Source organism: Procambarus clarkii, chromosome 9, assembly GCF_040958095.1.
Source record: "Procambarus clarkii isolate CNS0578487 chromosome 9, FALCON_Pclarkii_2.0, whole genome shotgun sequence".
Classification (NCBI taxonomy): domain Eukaryota; kingdom Metazoa; phylum Arthropoda; class Malacostraca; order Decapoda; family Cambaridae; genus Procambarus; species Procambarus clarkii.
In genome coordinates this window covers 17,788,392-17,802,529 of record NC_091158.1, presented here as the reverse complement: position 1 = coordinate 17,802,529, position 14,138 = coordinate 17,788,392, and the positions used below count along the sequence as shown (strand labels likewise).

At 38.6% G+C, this 14,138-nt stretch overlaps 2 protein-coding genes across 2 annotated transcripts; both read left to right on the top strand.

Moving 5' to 3' along the window:
• Positions 1–1,290: 1,290 nt before the first annotated feature.
• LOC138349455 (uncharacterized) lies at positions 1,291–3,588 on the top strand. The gene is made up of 5 exons (XM_045754964.2): positions 1,291–1,441; positions 1,565–1,642; positions 2,173–2,874; positions 2,991–3,181; positions 3,363–3,588. The coding sequence occupies exons 2-5, from the start codon at positions 1,565–1,567 to the stop codon at positions 3,484–3,486; spliced, it is 1,095 nt and encodes a 364-aa protein (XP_045610920.2). The 5' UTR covers positions 1,291–1,441; the 3' UTR covers positions 3,487–3,588.
• Positions 3,589–10,851: 7,263 nt separating this feature from the next.
• LOC123766107 (uncharacterized) lies at positions 10,852–13,655 on the top strand. The gene is made up of 5 exons (XM_045754971.2): positions 10,852–10,987; positions 12,110–12,178; positions 12,419–12,898; positions 12,987–13,177; positions 13,285–13,655. The coding sequence occupies exons 1-5, from the start codon at positions 10,889–10,891 to the stop codon at positions 13,406–13,408; spliced, it is 963 nt and encodes a 320-aa protein (XP_045610927.1). The 5' UTR covers positions 10,852–10,888; the 3' UTR covers positions 13,409–13,655.
• Positions 13,656–14,138: the final 483 nt, after the last annotated feature.

Sequence of the window (14,138 nt, the reverse complement as noted above, 5' to 3'; positions counted from 1 at the left end):
CAAATACAAAATACCATCAGTCTGGGTATATAAACTGTTTAAATGAAGATTGATGAGTATTATAATGTGGCAGGAAATTTCGTAAAATGTTTCCATGCGAAAACCTGTAGGAAGCAAGAATGAGTAATTATCAAAAAGTAGGCACCAAACCGGGAAGGCTTTGTAGCATCATATGTGCGGAATAATCAGAGGGCGCTAAATATCACCAAGGAATATTTCTTAAGATATACCATATGTTAATAGATGTGGTATAAGAGAACCCCTGCACCTGGGTCTGACACTGAACATGTTCAGAATCGTGAACATAACGGGAATAATCTGCGTTGTCAACTCGGTCACGGTGTAACTCGGCCTTGCAATATTGATGGCTAATCATCTCTTTTGACGGGATGAATGTATTTTCTTCCGCTAATATTTTTATTTTTTAGGACATGAGTATTGAGAGCTTCTTGCTTGAACGTTGTGAGCATTGTTTGGAAAATTTGAGGCAACCACTTGGATATTCTGAGCCTACTGCTTTGACATTGTGAAAATACTACTTCAACACTGCCAATATACTGCCTGAACATTTTGAGTCTACGTTGATATAGGAAGTATTTACATAATACATCATATATGAATGAGAACCAGGTAGCCCCATTGTTAAGATTACTATCAGACCTTTACCTATAAGTCACCACGAGGAGGATTCGAACCCCGCACACTTGGTACTCCCAAACCCCCGCACTAGACCACTACACCACAACATGATAAAAAACAATACAACCTGGAATTCAACTGAATCCTCTGGAGGTCCTGAGGCTTCCACTGAAACCCAATCAGGGGCTTCACTCATTCCCCCCCCCCCATGCACTCTGGCAGTGATCAAGGAGTTCTACCTCCAACACTTCTCTTCAAATGACCAATGAAATAACATCAAAGTGGCTCGTACTAATTTTCTCATTGATACACCACGTTAATACGATTTCATTGTGCAAGGCTTTACCTGTCTTAATGAGTGTTCGGATAGTGTCACGTCAACGATAACTGCCAGTCTGTGTCTGAACGATATGACAGTCCATAATACCTAATATTAACTGTCAATACTCGGTATATAGTCGTCAGTTAGTTTCGTTCTCACTCGAAATATAGAAATTACAAAAATATTATTACATTTTAATTAGTAAAATTAAATCTACTCGTGGTGACTTTTTAATTAGTAAATATAATTTAATAAATATAATATTACATGTCATGTAGCCTAAGGTCAGCATTACAGCACAGCATGGCGGGCATGTAATCATGACCTTGTATGTAGCAATGTGTCGTAATATCGAGGTTAGCGACGAGGTGGTAACCCTCCCTGGTGTGAGGGAGGTGTTGACGTAGGCAGCGGGGACTGGAGTAGTCAGTTGCCTCCTGACCTTCACTGAGTAAACATCAACTTCCCTGCTGTTTAAAGGTGATGCGTTTCCTTTTTGCATTTAGGAAAATTGTTGTACCGAATGCTCGTTGTCTGTTTACATTTTGTAAATGCAACTTGAGAATACGTGTTTAATTGTAACATACACTTGGGTCTTTACAGATGGCGATGTTCACTGCAATCTTGGGAGCGTTGTTTCTATTTGTAGTCAATGTGTCAGCCCAGTACAGGCCAGTTCAAGTAAGTCTTGAATATCATAATACCTTAAGGAACTGAATAGAGATTTTCCTTCTAAATTTATAAATTTCCTAAATCTAAACTTAATGGACAAATAATCATGCTAGAGCAGCATGATTTATATATATATATATATATTATGTCGTAGCCAGAATGCACTTCTCGGCCTACTATGCAAGGCCCGATTTGCCTAATAAGCAGTTTTTATGAATTAAAATATTTTCTTTTTTCTTATGAAATGATAAAACTACCCATTTCATTATGTATGAGGTCAATATTTTTTATGGGAGTTAAAATTAACGTAGATATATGACCGAACCAACCCTACCTAACCTACCTTTATAGGTTAGGTAGCAGAAAAAGGTAGGTTAGGTAGTCGAAAAAAAATTAATTCATAAACTTGGCTTATTAGGCAAATTGGGCCTTGCATAGTAGGCTGAAAAGTGCGTTCTGGCTACTAGGTACGACATATATATATTGAATCGGATGGAATGTTGACATTTGCTTGTCTTAACGTATTTTTAATTTTCCAGATCCCTTATCTCTCCGTACCTGAGAGATCTACTCTCGGCAACAACATACCTGATGCACGGTTTCCTAACCCACTCGTTGGTCCACACAATTTACCTACAAATGGTCTCGGGTCCTCGGGCAGGACGGGTCACCTTGGCCAGGATGTTGCCATAAGTCAGTCGCCTCCCATTATTCTAACTGGCCCATCCGGCCCCGTCTTTCCTCAAGACATTAGTAACGGGCATGTATTTGGACCGGTCTTTGGCCAGGGCGTAGGCAGCAGTCAGGCGTCTAGGGCGGTCTTTGGCCAGGGCGTAGGCAGCGGTCAGGCGTCTGGGGTGGTATTCGGTCAGGGCGTAGGCAGCGGTCAGACGTCTGGGGCGGTCTTTGGCCAGGGCGTAGGCAGCGGTCAGGCGTCTGGGGTGGTATTCGGTCAGGGCGTAGGCAGCGGTCAGGCGTCTGGGGCGGTCTTCGGTCAGGGCGTGGGTAGCGGTCAGTTTAGAGAAGTAACTGTTCCTCGTGTGACCAGTGGATCAGGTGTTAACATTATAAGGACTATTGGTACTCCTCAAGTTAGAAGAGTGGACGCACTCTTGACCCCAACTGTCACCCAAGTTATCACCATCGACCGCTGTGTCACTGTCACCGACCAGGCCTTCAACAGCGTGGCCGTGACCCTGACTTCCTTTAACGTGCAGACTGTTACCGTGGGAACACGCCTGGTAAGTGAAGTTTCCTGATAAGATAAATACTGGAGGCAGTTAATGTAACTGTTACATCACGTACTTAATAGCCTTTCCGGCTTGGTGCCTTCTTCTGATATTTACTTTCGTCACAGGTGCTGCAGACGCCCGTCGATGATCGCGTCGCTCTCCAGACATCGGTGTTTGTCCGGCCCGGGACCGTAACATTAACGGAGGTGAAGTCCGACTTCAGGATCGTGACTGAAACTTCTCTAACCCACGTGACCCTCGCCCACACGTCCTACGTCATCAGCCAGTACACCTTCACCACCACGGCCACCCAAGTGTAAGTTAAATATTCATTTTTATCGCAGTTCATATTAAACCTGAACACTGCTGCTAAAGCCCCTTCAGGTAAAGCTTGTACTGTAAACAAAAAAAATTCCAGATTACGTTTAAAGTTGTAGGATTTTAGTTTCCATAATTATTAGAATTGCAGCACAGGACTAAGTACCTTTTAATTCCAGGATATCCTATACGGCGACTTTGGTGCGTACAAACATCAGCACCCAGAGGACTACCATCACAAACTACCAGACTGTCACCGACACTGTCTTCGTTAACAGCGCCTACGGCTACCGGGCACGATAGCCGCATTTTCTTAATCTTGACCGTTCTTAAAGTAAAGAGTACCAATGTCATTATGACAATTCTCTAAACTTCGAGTGACTACTAATAAAATTTTTCAACTTTCCTAGTCTTTTCCTCCCCCCCCCCCTCAAACCCTCTTAGACCTCTTTCGAAGCTCTTGGTCATAACAATTGATTAGCATTGTAAATTTATTTGAACCTTAACAAGGCCCTTGCCTGGTATCTATATCGGGATTATTTAAAAAAAATAAAATAAGGCATGAAACGCGCTTGCCACAAACAAGTTTGTAAAGAGGTCTTTTAAAAAAAGTTTGCTTAAAACCATATAAAGTCTCCGGCACAAAGTATCTGTATAACTAATGCTTGACTACAGCCTGTGTTTAGCCAACAGTAAAATGGGTACCTGGTTAAGATTTGGCGGGGAACATAGAATTAAAGACTTACCCGCAACACGCTAAGTGCTAGTGACTGTACATGTAAGAAATGAATGTAAGACGGCTTGTGTATATATCAAAATTTTAATTAAAAATAAAGTAAGACATTGGAAATGGAATAAGCATGAAGTTCCATTTCAAATTGGAACAATTAGGCTCCTTAATTCAATCGGGATTAGCAAGAGCTGACATAGAGTAACTACCTAGTGTTAACTGTTCCACTTTAACTCTTATCCAAAAAAAGAACGTGCTCCACTAAAAATTATGCTAAATTTAGTACAAAAGTGGTGCGTCCATTATGGAATGTTTAATTCATAATCTCAAGAATTCGTCTTTAGATTTTGCAAGTAAAAGGAGATTTCTCTTCTTCCTTCAGGTAGAACTAAAGTTGTACGTCAATTCTCCGTTGAATTAACGTTCCGGTTGGATATTCCCAGCGGCCTCCTTAGGAGCGACGCAGTCGGCCAACGTATATTTCAGGGTTGAAGTGAGATAACGTATTCGACGTCAAACCGCAGCAACTTTGACTAGTTCCCTTGGGTTGTTCCACCGAGTGACGTCACTCTTGCTTTTAGTGAGTGGCTACGTTTGAAGTGTTTAAACGGGTGTATACCAAGAGTATTTATGCAAGTTATAGTTTTAACTTGACGCCTGACTAATAGCCGTAAAGAAACTGTTTCATTAGCTTTCAGGTAAGAAAGCAGAATAAGAGCAATTCTGGTCGGAATGATTAAAGGTCAACGTTGCTTGTGATGTGAAAATATCTGGTGTAGGAAAATTAAATGAAAGTGTGACAAGATTTTCATTTCTCCCTAACTGTTCCTTGTACCAACTTTGCCATGGATGTCCTTGTACTATGCCCCTATTTTCAGGATAGTACCTTGGTTTCCTGACGTCAATATAGGTATTTTATCCCGTTCGAATCCTTCGCAAATCCAACAACTTTTGATGTTCTCGTATTGGTATTTTGAGTGATATTTAGTGTCGTTCGAAGCCATTCGGAACGTGCTATAGGATTTTCCCGGCCATTGGGGTCCTTTGATATTACTGCACAACCCAAATATATATATATACGAACGGACTCTCGTTCACGTCATATCACGGCCCAGCAAACAGTGCTCGGGAGTCTTCGGCCTCTGGAGTGACGGAGGCCGCCGTGGGATCTGGTCAATGAGACCCCTTGTCTCTGCCTCCTGTGTGGGTGGAGCGCGAGAGGGCTTTCTTCTACGTGATTCCGGAGTTTAAGCAACGCCCTGTGCCGCCGCCGCCCGGTGTTCGCCTTGACAAATGGGATTGGGGGCTCTGGGAAGCGTACCGTCTGCGGTATGCTAAGGCTGCGTTTCTGCGTAAATACCTATAGGCCTTGCTTTGGGGTGTATGTGTTCTACTGTTTTCGTACTCGTGATTTGTGCCCCAGTGTTCGGTAATGGTGTTATGCACTTTTGTCATTATTTCTGTTGTACTTCTGTGTACTTTAAGTGTTCTCCTGTACTTGTGATGATTTTGTGATGTAGTTGTTGTTCGGTGTTTTGTGTTCTGGGGTGGTTCGGTGCCTTTTATTTTATTGTATTTATGTACACAGTAAAAATTATTTATTGTATATATGTAGTTTTGTTTGTTTGATAATTGTATTCATAAATTGTATATATGTAGACACTTTGGCATGTAAAAAAAAAATAACGGTTAATGATTTTTTCTGTAACTTTACTGTTTTGCTCTTAATTCCATTATTTCTTCCTCGCCTTGGGAGGAAAAGACTAAAGTCTTTTTATTTTATTGACTCGATAGTGATTTTGATTCTACGGTAGACTCGAAATGAATCTACCGTACATATATATAGTTCATGGAAGGGGTCCATGAACTATACATATATATGTACGTATAGTTCATTATAGTGTTGTATAGTATAGTTCATAATAGTGTTGTTATTCGTCAGTAACGTAATGAATTTTTGAGTTTTGACCTTTATGACTAGTTAATCTTGAGCTGGGTTGAGGCCATCCTGCTTCTGTTTCGTCCCCTTGGTCAGTTCTCTCTTTTCTGTTATTCCTGGTTTATTTTGTCTTTTTGGTCAATTAACTTCAGGTATTCCCGTTTCTTCTTCTTCTTCTAGGTTACGGTTGATCAGATTACATTAATTTATATTAAATTGTATGTTTTGTTATTTACTATATAGATCCGTCAGATATTATTCAGCTCCTATATATATATATCTTCTGCCTGATACTATAAGCTGCAGCTGTATTCTTTGGTTCAGGTAGTATACAATTCATTATATTTTAGTTTAGGTAGAATACAGTGCCTGCATATTTTAGTTTAGGTAGAATACAGTGCTTGCATATTTTAGTTTAGGTAGAATACAGTGCCTGCATATTTTAGTTTAGGTAAAATACAGTGCCTGCATATTTTAGTTTAGGTAAAATACAGTGCCTGCATATTTTAGTTTAGGTAGAATACAGTGCCTACATAATTTGCTTCAGGTAGTTCACGTTTTCTCTGCGTCAGGACGTATACGGTTCCGTATACTTTATGGTAACCCTGTCATACCTGGAAGTTATCGTTCCCATGGTAAGCTGTCGTATGGTTTTTAGTTCATACTGTAAACGTTAGTATTTATTTCAGTCTGTATTGATGGCTGATCACACGTTTAAGGAATAGTTTATTGGGTTCTTTAGCCAGGAAGTTTCAAATTAGTTTTCACATATTTTCGGGATCCCAAATTATGTATTTAGGTAGTTTCAAAGACATATAGTTTGTTCTCGTTTATATAACTAACAGAATCCTTGTCTTTTGTTATGTAAAACAGTGTTTCATAGGGTTTTCAGATCGTGTCGGAATTTTTATTTACCGGTTTATTTCTGGATTTCTCCCCCCTCTTCATAAGTATTTCAAAGAATTTTGCAGGATTTCTCGAACAATTTCAAATGTGTTGGCTGTGACCTATTTTCATTGCTTCCCAATTTTGAACGTATGATCGACCCTATTTATCTGGATACATCCTTGCTTTTAGTCCTTGTGCTGGATATAAATGGTGATTCTAGGGTTAAATATTCTACTTTGTGTTACTTATATAAAAACGAGGGAACGATTGATTTGTTTCATGCGTAGGGTAGACATATATAAATGAGTTTGGGTGGATATAAATACGAGCTGCCTCGTATGGTTTAAACGAGGATTAACTTTAGTTTCAGTTACTTTTGAGTTCTAATGATTGAGTTTGAGGTTAGGCATCATATCGCCACTCTTAGTTAGTATAGTTAGGTTAGTTCTCGACTCCAAATAATACTGGGTTGAAATCCCGGGTTAGACAGAAATAGTTTAGCATTTAATGTCTCTGTTCACTTAGCAGCAAATAAGCTTGCAGTTGTGTGTAAATAAATCAACAGTTGCGGGGATGCATAGTCGAGGGTCGGTAGTTCGATCGAGGTGAACCTCGAAATGATTCTACCGGGTATGTATGTATATAAATATATATTATATATATATATATATATAAATATATATTATATATATATATATATATATATATAATATATATATATATATATATATATATATATATATATATATATATATATTATATATATATATATATGACAATGTCAGACCACGGAGGAAAAGTGAAACAGGAAATTTCCTTAAGTACTTTCGTATATTAAATACATCTTCAGAAGGTCATTTTACAGATCGAGTGATGGGTATAAATAGGCAGGAGAGAGTGGTGAAGTAAGGTGAGGTACAATACTTGGACAACGCAGAAGGCCCATTGGCCCATCAGATGCACCCAATTAGCCCATCCGATGTAGCCCAATGGCCCATCTGATACAGCAGACATACAAGCATAATACATAGGTAATTATAACATAAAGAGGTAAATATATACAATAAATTAGTGAGACAAATGTTTTTCAATGATTCTACTTAAATCGCCCTTTAGCTGATCTATTAGAAATGGATCTAAGTTATATAGACCACTGCTAATATTCAAATTACTTTCTTTGGTGATCTGTATCAAAGCGGATTCAATTATGTTTCTGTTATAGGTGCTTTTACAAATTGTAAAAGCACCTATAACAGAAACATAATTGAATCCGCTTTGATACAGATCACCAAAGAAAGTAATTTGAATATTAGCAGTGGTCTATATAACTTAGATCCATTTCTAATAGATCAGCTAAAGGGCGATTTAAGTAGAATCATTGAGAAACATTTGTCTCACTAATTTATTGTATATATTTACCTCTTTATGTTATAATTACCTATGTATTATGCTTGTATGTCTGCTGTATCAGATGGGCCATTGGGCTACATCGGATGGGCTAATTGGGTGCATCTGATGGGCCAATGGGCCTTCTGCGTTGTCCAAGTATTGTACCTCACCTTACTTCACCACTCTCTCCTGCCTATTTATACCCATCACTCGATCTGTAAAATGACCTTCTGAAGATGTATTTAATATACGAAAGTACTTAAGGAAATTTCCTGTTTCATTTTTCCTCCGTGGTCTGACATTGTCACATTCTTAATCACGTGTTTATTTTCGTGATATACACACATATATATATATATATATATATATATATATATATATATATATATAATATATATATATATATATATATATATATATATATATATATATATATATATATATATAATCAGTTGTATCCTCTGATTTTTGTCTGGACAGACAAAAATCAGAGGATACAACTGACGATTTACTATAAAACCAGAAAAACGGCCAGCCTACTCATGAGAAACTCTCCAGACACAAAACAGAACGCTTTAAAAGAGACTAATGTCGTCTATGCCTTCAAATGCCCACTTGGGGACTGTAAGCTCCAAAAACCCAGTATATAGGCAAGACAACAACATCTCTTTCTAGGCGTTTAACGATGCATAAGCAACAGGGCTCCATTAAGGAACATATAATCTCTTCCCATAACCAAACCATCGCCAGAGAAATCCTAGTAAACAACACAGAAATCATCGATAGATACAGCGATAGCAGGCGGCTTGACGTTTGCGAGGCACTACACATCAAGAAGTCAACACCAGCAATCAACAGCCAATTATTGCACAACTATATTCTACCCACCTCAAGACTCCGCTCCAATATAGAAGCATCAAGAAATATGGACCAATAGGCTTTCTACAAACACTTCTATTCAATACCCATTGTTTCTGTTCTGTCTTGTGTTGATACTTTTAATACCCTATTAATATCCCCTCCTGTTCTGTCTTGTGTTAATGCCACATCACCCTTACCACCTCACTCAAATGTAGATATAAAATCAGAGATACGTTCTAATCAGTTGTGTATTTGTGAAGTCTTTGAAAATGTAATAAGTTTTACGAAACGCGCCCGTGTCGCGTCAGACTAGAAATAAAAATGAATTTTTGAGAAGTGATTTTTGATTTACCTCCAACAGTGAAGCGTAATGTACGAAAGATTGAGAAAATTCGTGTTAGAATTATTAATCTTACTTTTTCGGTCATATTTAATATTATATGTCTACAGGAAAGACTGCTACCAAAATATACTAATATATATATATATATATATATATATATATATATATATATATATATATATATATATATATGTCGTACCTAATAGCCAGAACGCACTTCTCAGCCTACTATGCAAGGCCCGATTTGCCTATTAAGCCAAGTTTTCCCGATTTAATATATTTTCTCTAATTTTTTTCTTATGAAATGATAAAGCTACCCATTTCATTATGAATGAGGTCAATTTTTTTTTATTGGAGTTAAAAGTAACGTAGATATATGACCGAACCTAACCAACCCTACCTAACCTAACCTAACCTATCTTTATAGGTTAGGTTAGGTTAGGTAGCCGAAAAAGTTAGGTTAGGTTAGGTAGTCGAAAAAACATTAATTCATGAAAACTAGGCTTATTAGGCAAATCGGGCCATGCATAGTAGGCTGAGAAGTGAGTTCTGGCTACTAGGTACGACATATATATATATATATATATATATATATATATATATATATATATATATATATATATATATATATATATATATATATATATATATATATATATATATATATATAATAGTGTCTGTCCCTGACAAAACGAATTATTTTATTTTCAACTTCAGAAGGCTAAACTCATTCGTTTTATAAGACGAATATATTATAATTTACAATAAATGCCTATGAAAAAAATTAATTGATCTCGCATCGAGCAAAATATAAAATTGGGAAAATTAGACCAATGCTCGAAAAAATGCAATTATGAGAAAATAATTGTAATACGGTGAAAGTTTAGTTTAAGGAAGCTTCGTTCAAACGTACCAAAATACAACAGCAAATTTTAAAAAGTTCTGATGGAAGAGTAATTTTCTTCAGTTATTATATAGTAATAAATGTTACAGAGACTACCCAACCACTTGGCCTGGATGGTAGAGCGACGCTCTTGTTTCTAGCAGGTCGGCCCTCAATCTTCGACCGGTCCTTTCCATTCTTTTCCACTCCTTTCTCCCGTCCCATCCTCAACCCATCCTCCAAACAAACACCCAAAATTGATCCCATGTACCATCCAAACTCCCAGTTTATGAATGAAAAACGGTTTACACACGACTCATGACTGATTTCGTTCGAACACTTCCGGAACAAGTGCTTCACTGGCGAATTTTATTCGAACCACAACGCTGTAAATGCTTCACCTACGTACTACAAATATATATAATCGCCAACAGAACCTAAACACCTAGCCAAACCTAACCTAACCTATATATGCACAATATGCTAATATATTATAATACTAATTTATATTTATGAAAATTCTCGTTTTGAATGAACAATATGTAAAAATTTATGAATGCGTCTGTGGGGTCGACCACTGGATGTAATGGCCTTGAGTCGTGGACGGGTTGTCTGACAAGCAGAAAACGACCTTTTGAGAGGTGGGCAGGGTAGTGTAGTGGAACGGGGTAGATGTTGTCGTCAGGAGTGCGGGCTGTGGTCGCTCATTGTACTGTTGAACGCTGTTGGCATAACATATTTAGTATTTGTTATCGTACGAACGTTGGGAAGGTAAGAGTTTTTTATGTTGGGCGTTAGGAAAGGGGTTTGTATTAATTCCTTGATATACCGACTCTTATGGTTAATTTAGCACCTTCCAGAACTTCAGTATTTGGTTGGTTTAGATTTTTAACTTGATAATATTCTGAAATCTATAAATACTGAAGATTTTTTTTTTCTCTTCCAAGCTAGTAAGGAAGCGCCCAACTTGTACAGACAATATCCGTATACCTGACTGACTTTGGGAAAGATTTTTCGGAATGTTTATTTTATGTAACATTCCTGGAATGTTGCTATTTCCATAATTTCTTCACCCCCCCCCCCCCTCCCTTCAAATAAAATATATTAATGCTCGGATTCTGGTGTAGTTTAGAATTACTTCAGATGGTCTCTGATCGCTTTGGACACAATTTAAAAGGGATTAAATTACATAATTTGCTTTAGGCATTACTTCAATAAAACCATAGAAACGAAATTTCAAACTAATAATTTGAAAGGGGAAATGTTTTTGAAATTAAACATGGATTGTTAACCCTTAAAACTCCTTCCCCCCCCCCCCCCCCCTTTCCCCTTCAATCCGTTATGGGAACTAATTGATGCACTCGTTTATATACTTTTCAGGAAAATGCTTGACATGAGGCGAAGGAGTCTTCTACTTTCATTGGTAGTAATAAAATTCGCTATCAGTAGCGAAGTTTTAGTTCATATAGCTTTATTTTTTCTAACGTTCATAACTTTTTCGAACTTTTTCTTTCCTCGGTAGTACCACCTATGCCCTTCACAAAGTCTTCCCCCCCCCCCCATCCGTTCAGTTTTAACTTCTTGTACTAAAGTCTTGTTGGGCAAAAAATAAAATTTCTCGTTCTTAAGTTTCCAAAGAGCCGGTGAAACATTTGTTACCGGCACGATTCAAAATCTCATTATACCCCTGCTAGCGGTGTCCCAAACTTTTCAATACTATACACTAGGGTTATTGAACTCTTCCCCTAGATAATGGGGGGAGGGGGGGAGAAAAGGTCTTAGTGATTCACCGAAGGTTTTGCATTTGATTTACACCCCCATTTCTCTAGTTACTGCAATGGTGACTAGTAAAATTTTACAATGCATTTGTCGATAAATGTCTACTTTTAACAGATGTGTCCGTCAGCGACCCTGACTATGCTTCTCGTGGCGCTCTCATCCTTGCAGCTTGGAACTGTTCAGGTGATAAATTACTTTGCTTTGATTCATCTTAATCTTTCATCCTTCGGTCAACTTAAAGGTTGACATTGCTAATACCATTTGCATATGTGAAGACTTTTTTGTACTTTGACTTCCATAACTTCCAGAGATAGAGTACTGGCAAGTCTTCACTCAAAGTATTTTAAGACATTAGGAAAGTTAATGGAATTATTAAATTTATAATTTGATTACTTTTATTAGAAACCAAAACGCTTCCCTCAGGGTTACATCATAGGAACGTCTAACGCCACACAAACCAGCACTTTACCTCCTACTGCCACTCTTGCTACAATCTTGGGTGTGGCCAGAACGATCCCTATAAAGACCAAAGGGCCCGAAGGTAACTTGCTTGATCTTGGCTCCCTCCTTAAGGGTGCTAATACTCCTAGAGTTGCAGTTCTCGGCGATAGCTCGTTCCCAGCTTCGTCTACCACCAGTGCACCCGAGCAGAGTGTCGGTTCTGGGCCGGCTCCTCAGAGCGGACCACAGGTCACGGTTGGCGACACAGCTGGGTCTCCTCCTTACGCTGGTGGAAGGTACAGCAGCCCTCGTGTCGTCAGAGTAGACAGTCCCTACGTCCCCACTGTCACTCAGTTTGTCACCATCGACCGCTGCATCACTGTCACCGACCAGGCCTTCAACAGCGTGCCCGTGACGCTAACTTCACTTAACGTGCACACGGTCACGGCCGGAACACGCGCGGTGAGTCTTTTAAAATACTTATAAGACATGAAACTAGTTAATTCCTTTATTTTGATCCTTGGTATACACTGTAAACCTTTTTTTACAGATCCTACAGACTCCCGTGGACGACCGCGTGGCTCTACAAACTGTATTAGTTTACAAACCGACATCTTTAACGGTAACGTCTGTGAAATCTGACTTCAGAATCGTTACTGAAGTGTCTTTGGACCGTGTAACGCTTGCCCATACCTCGTATGTCATCGTGCAGTCCACCTTTACAACCACTGCCACCCAGGTGTAAGTAAACTTCTGTTCCTGTGAAGTGCAACAAATGTGTAGACAGGGAGGGGTTGTCCTCATAACTCTTCACTAAAACTTTTTTCTACCGTTTTATATTTTTCCAGTGTGACGCTCTCGACAACTTTGGTGCGGACGAACATAAGTACCCAAAGAACTACTTTGACGGACTATCGCACGCTGACCGACACTGTCTACGTCAATAGTGGGTATGGTTATCGAACGCAGTAGCCTTCCAGCGGTATTACATTCCTCGACTCTCCCTTGGGCTATAGCTAATCGTAGCCTGCAGTTTGTAGAAACATAATCTTCATTGCCCAGGAACGACCTGCATCTAACGATAAAAGTAGCTTCATGATCTTAAACGTTCAAAGTTTTGTTGCATATTATGTACACTACTTAAAAAAAATGCCTTCACCTGGTGAAAGCGTTGTTACTTTGGGTATGAAGTTTTGTCAAAATTAAAATGCCAACTATTCCAGAGTGGTTATTTACCCTCCCCATAAGCCAGGTTAATAACTCCTGACCTATATATTTCTGTAAATGTTATAATTGTTCATAAAGGTGATTACTTTCCATAACCATTTCTTAAATGGTCTAAATGCACTATAGTGGTAAACAAAACATTGAAGTTTCTTCAAACTACTTGAAGGATTTACGTGCTGTTTTTTGGATGTTGTAACAAATTACTTTTGTATTAATGATTCACTTGCCAGTGTTCCGCATTCTAACACCTTGCTTACAATGCCGACGCCTTTTTAAAACACTTACAGTAAATAACATTAATTCCTTTATCCCGATTGATTCCTGAAGGAAATTAAAATGTTAGGTAACAAGCGGGTATTCTTAAGACCTTCGCTAGCAGGGGGGGGGGGGGGGGGGAAGTCTTTGGCATAACCTCTCCATCCCCGCAGTTAAAGGGTAAAGTAGCTACAAAATAGCTTGGCTACAACGTCGCTAA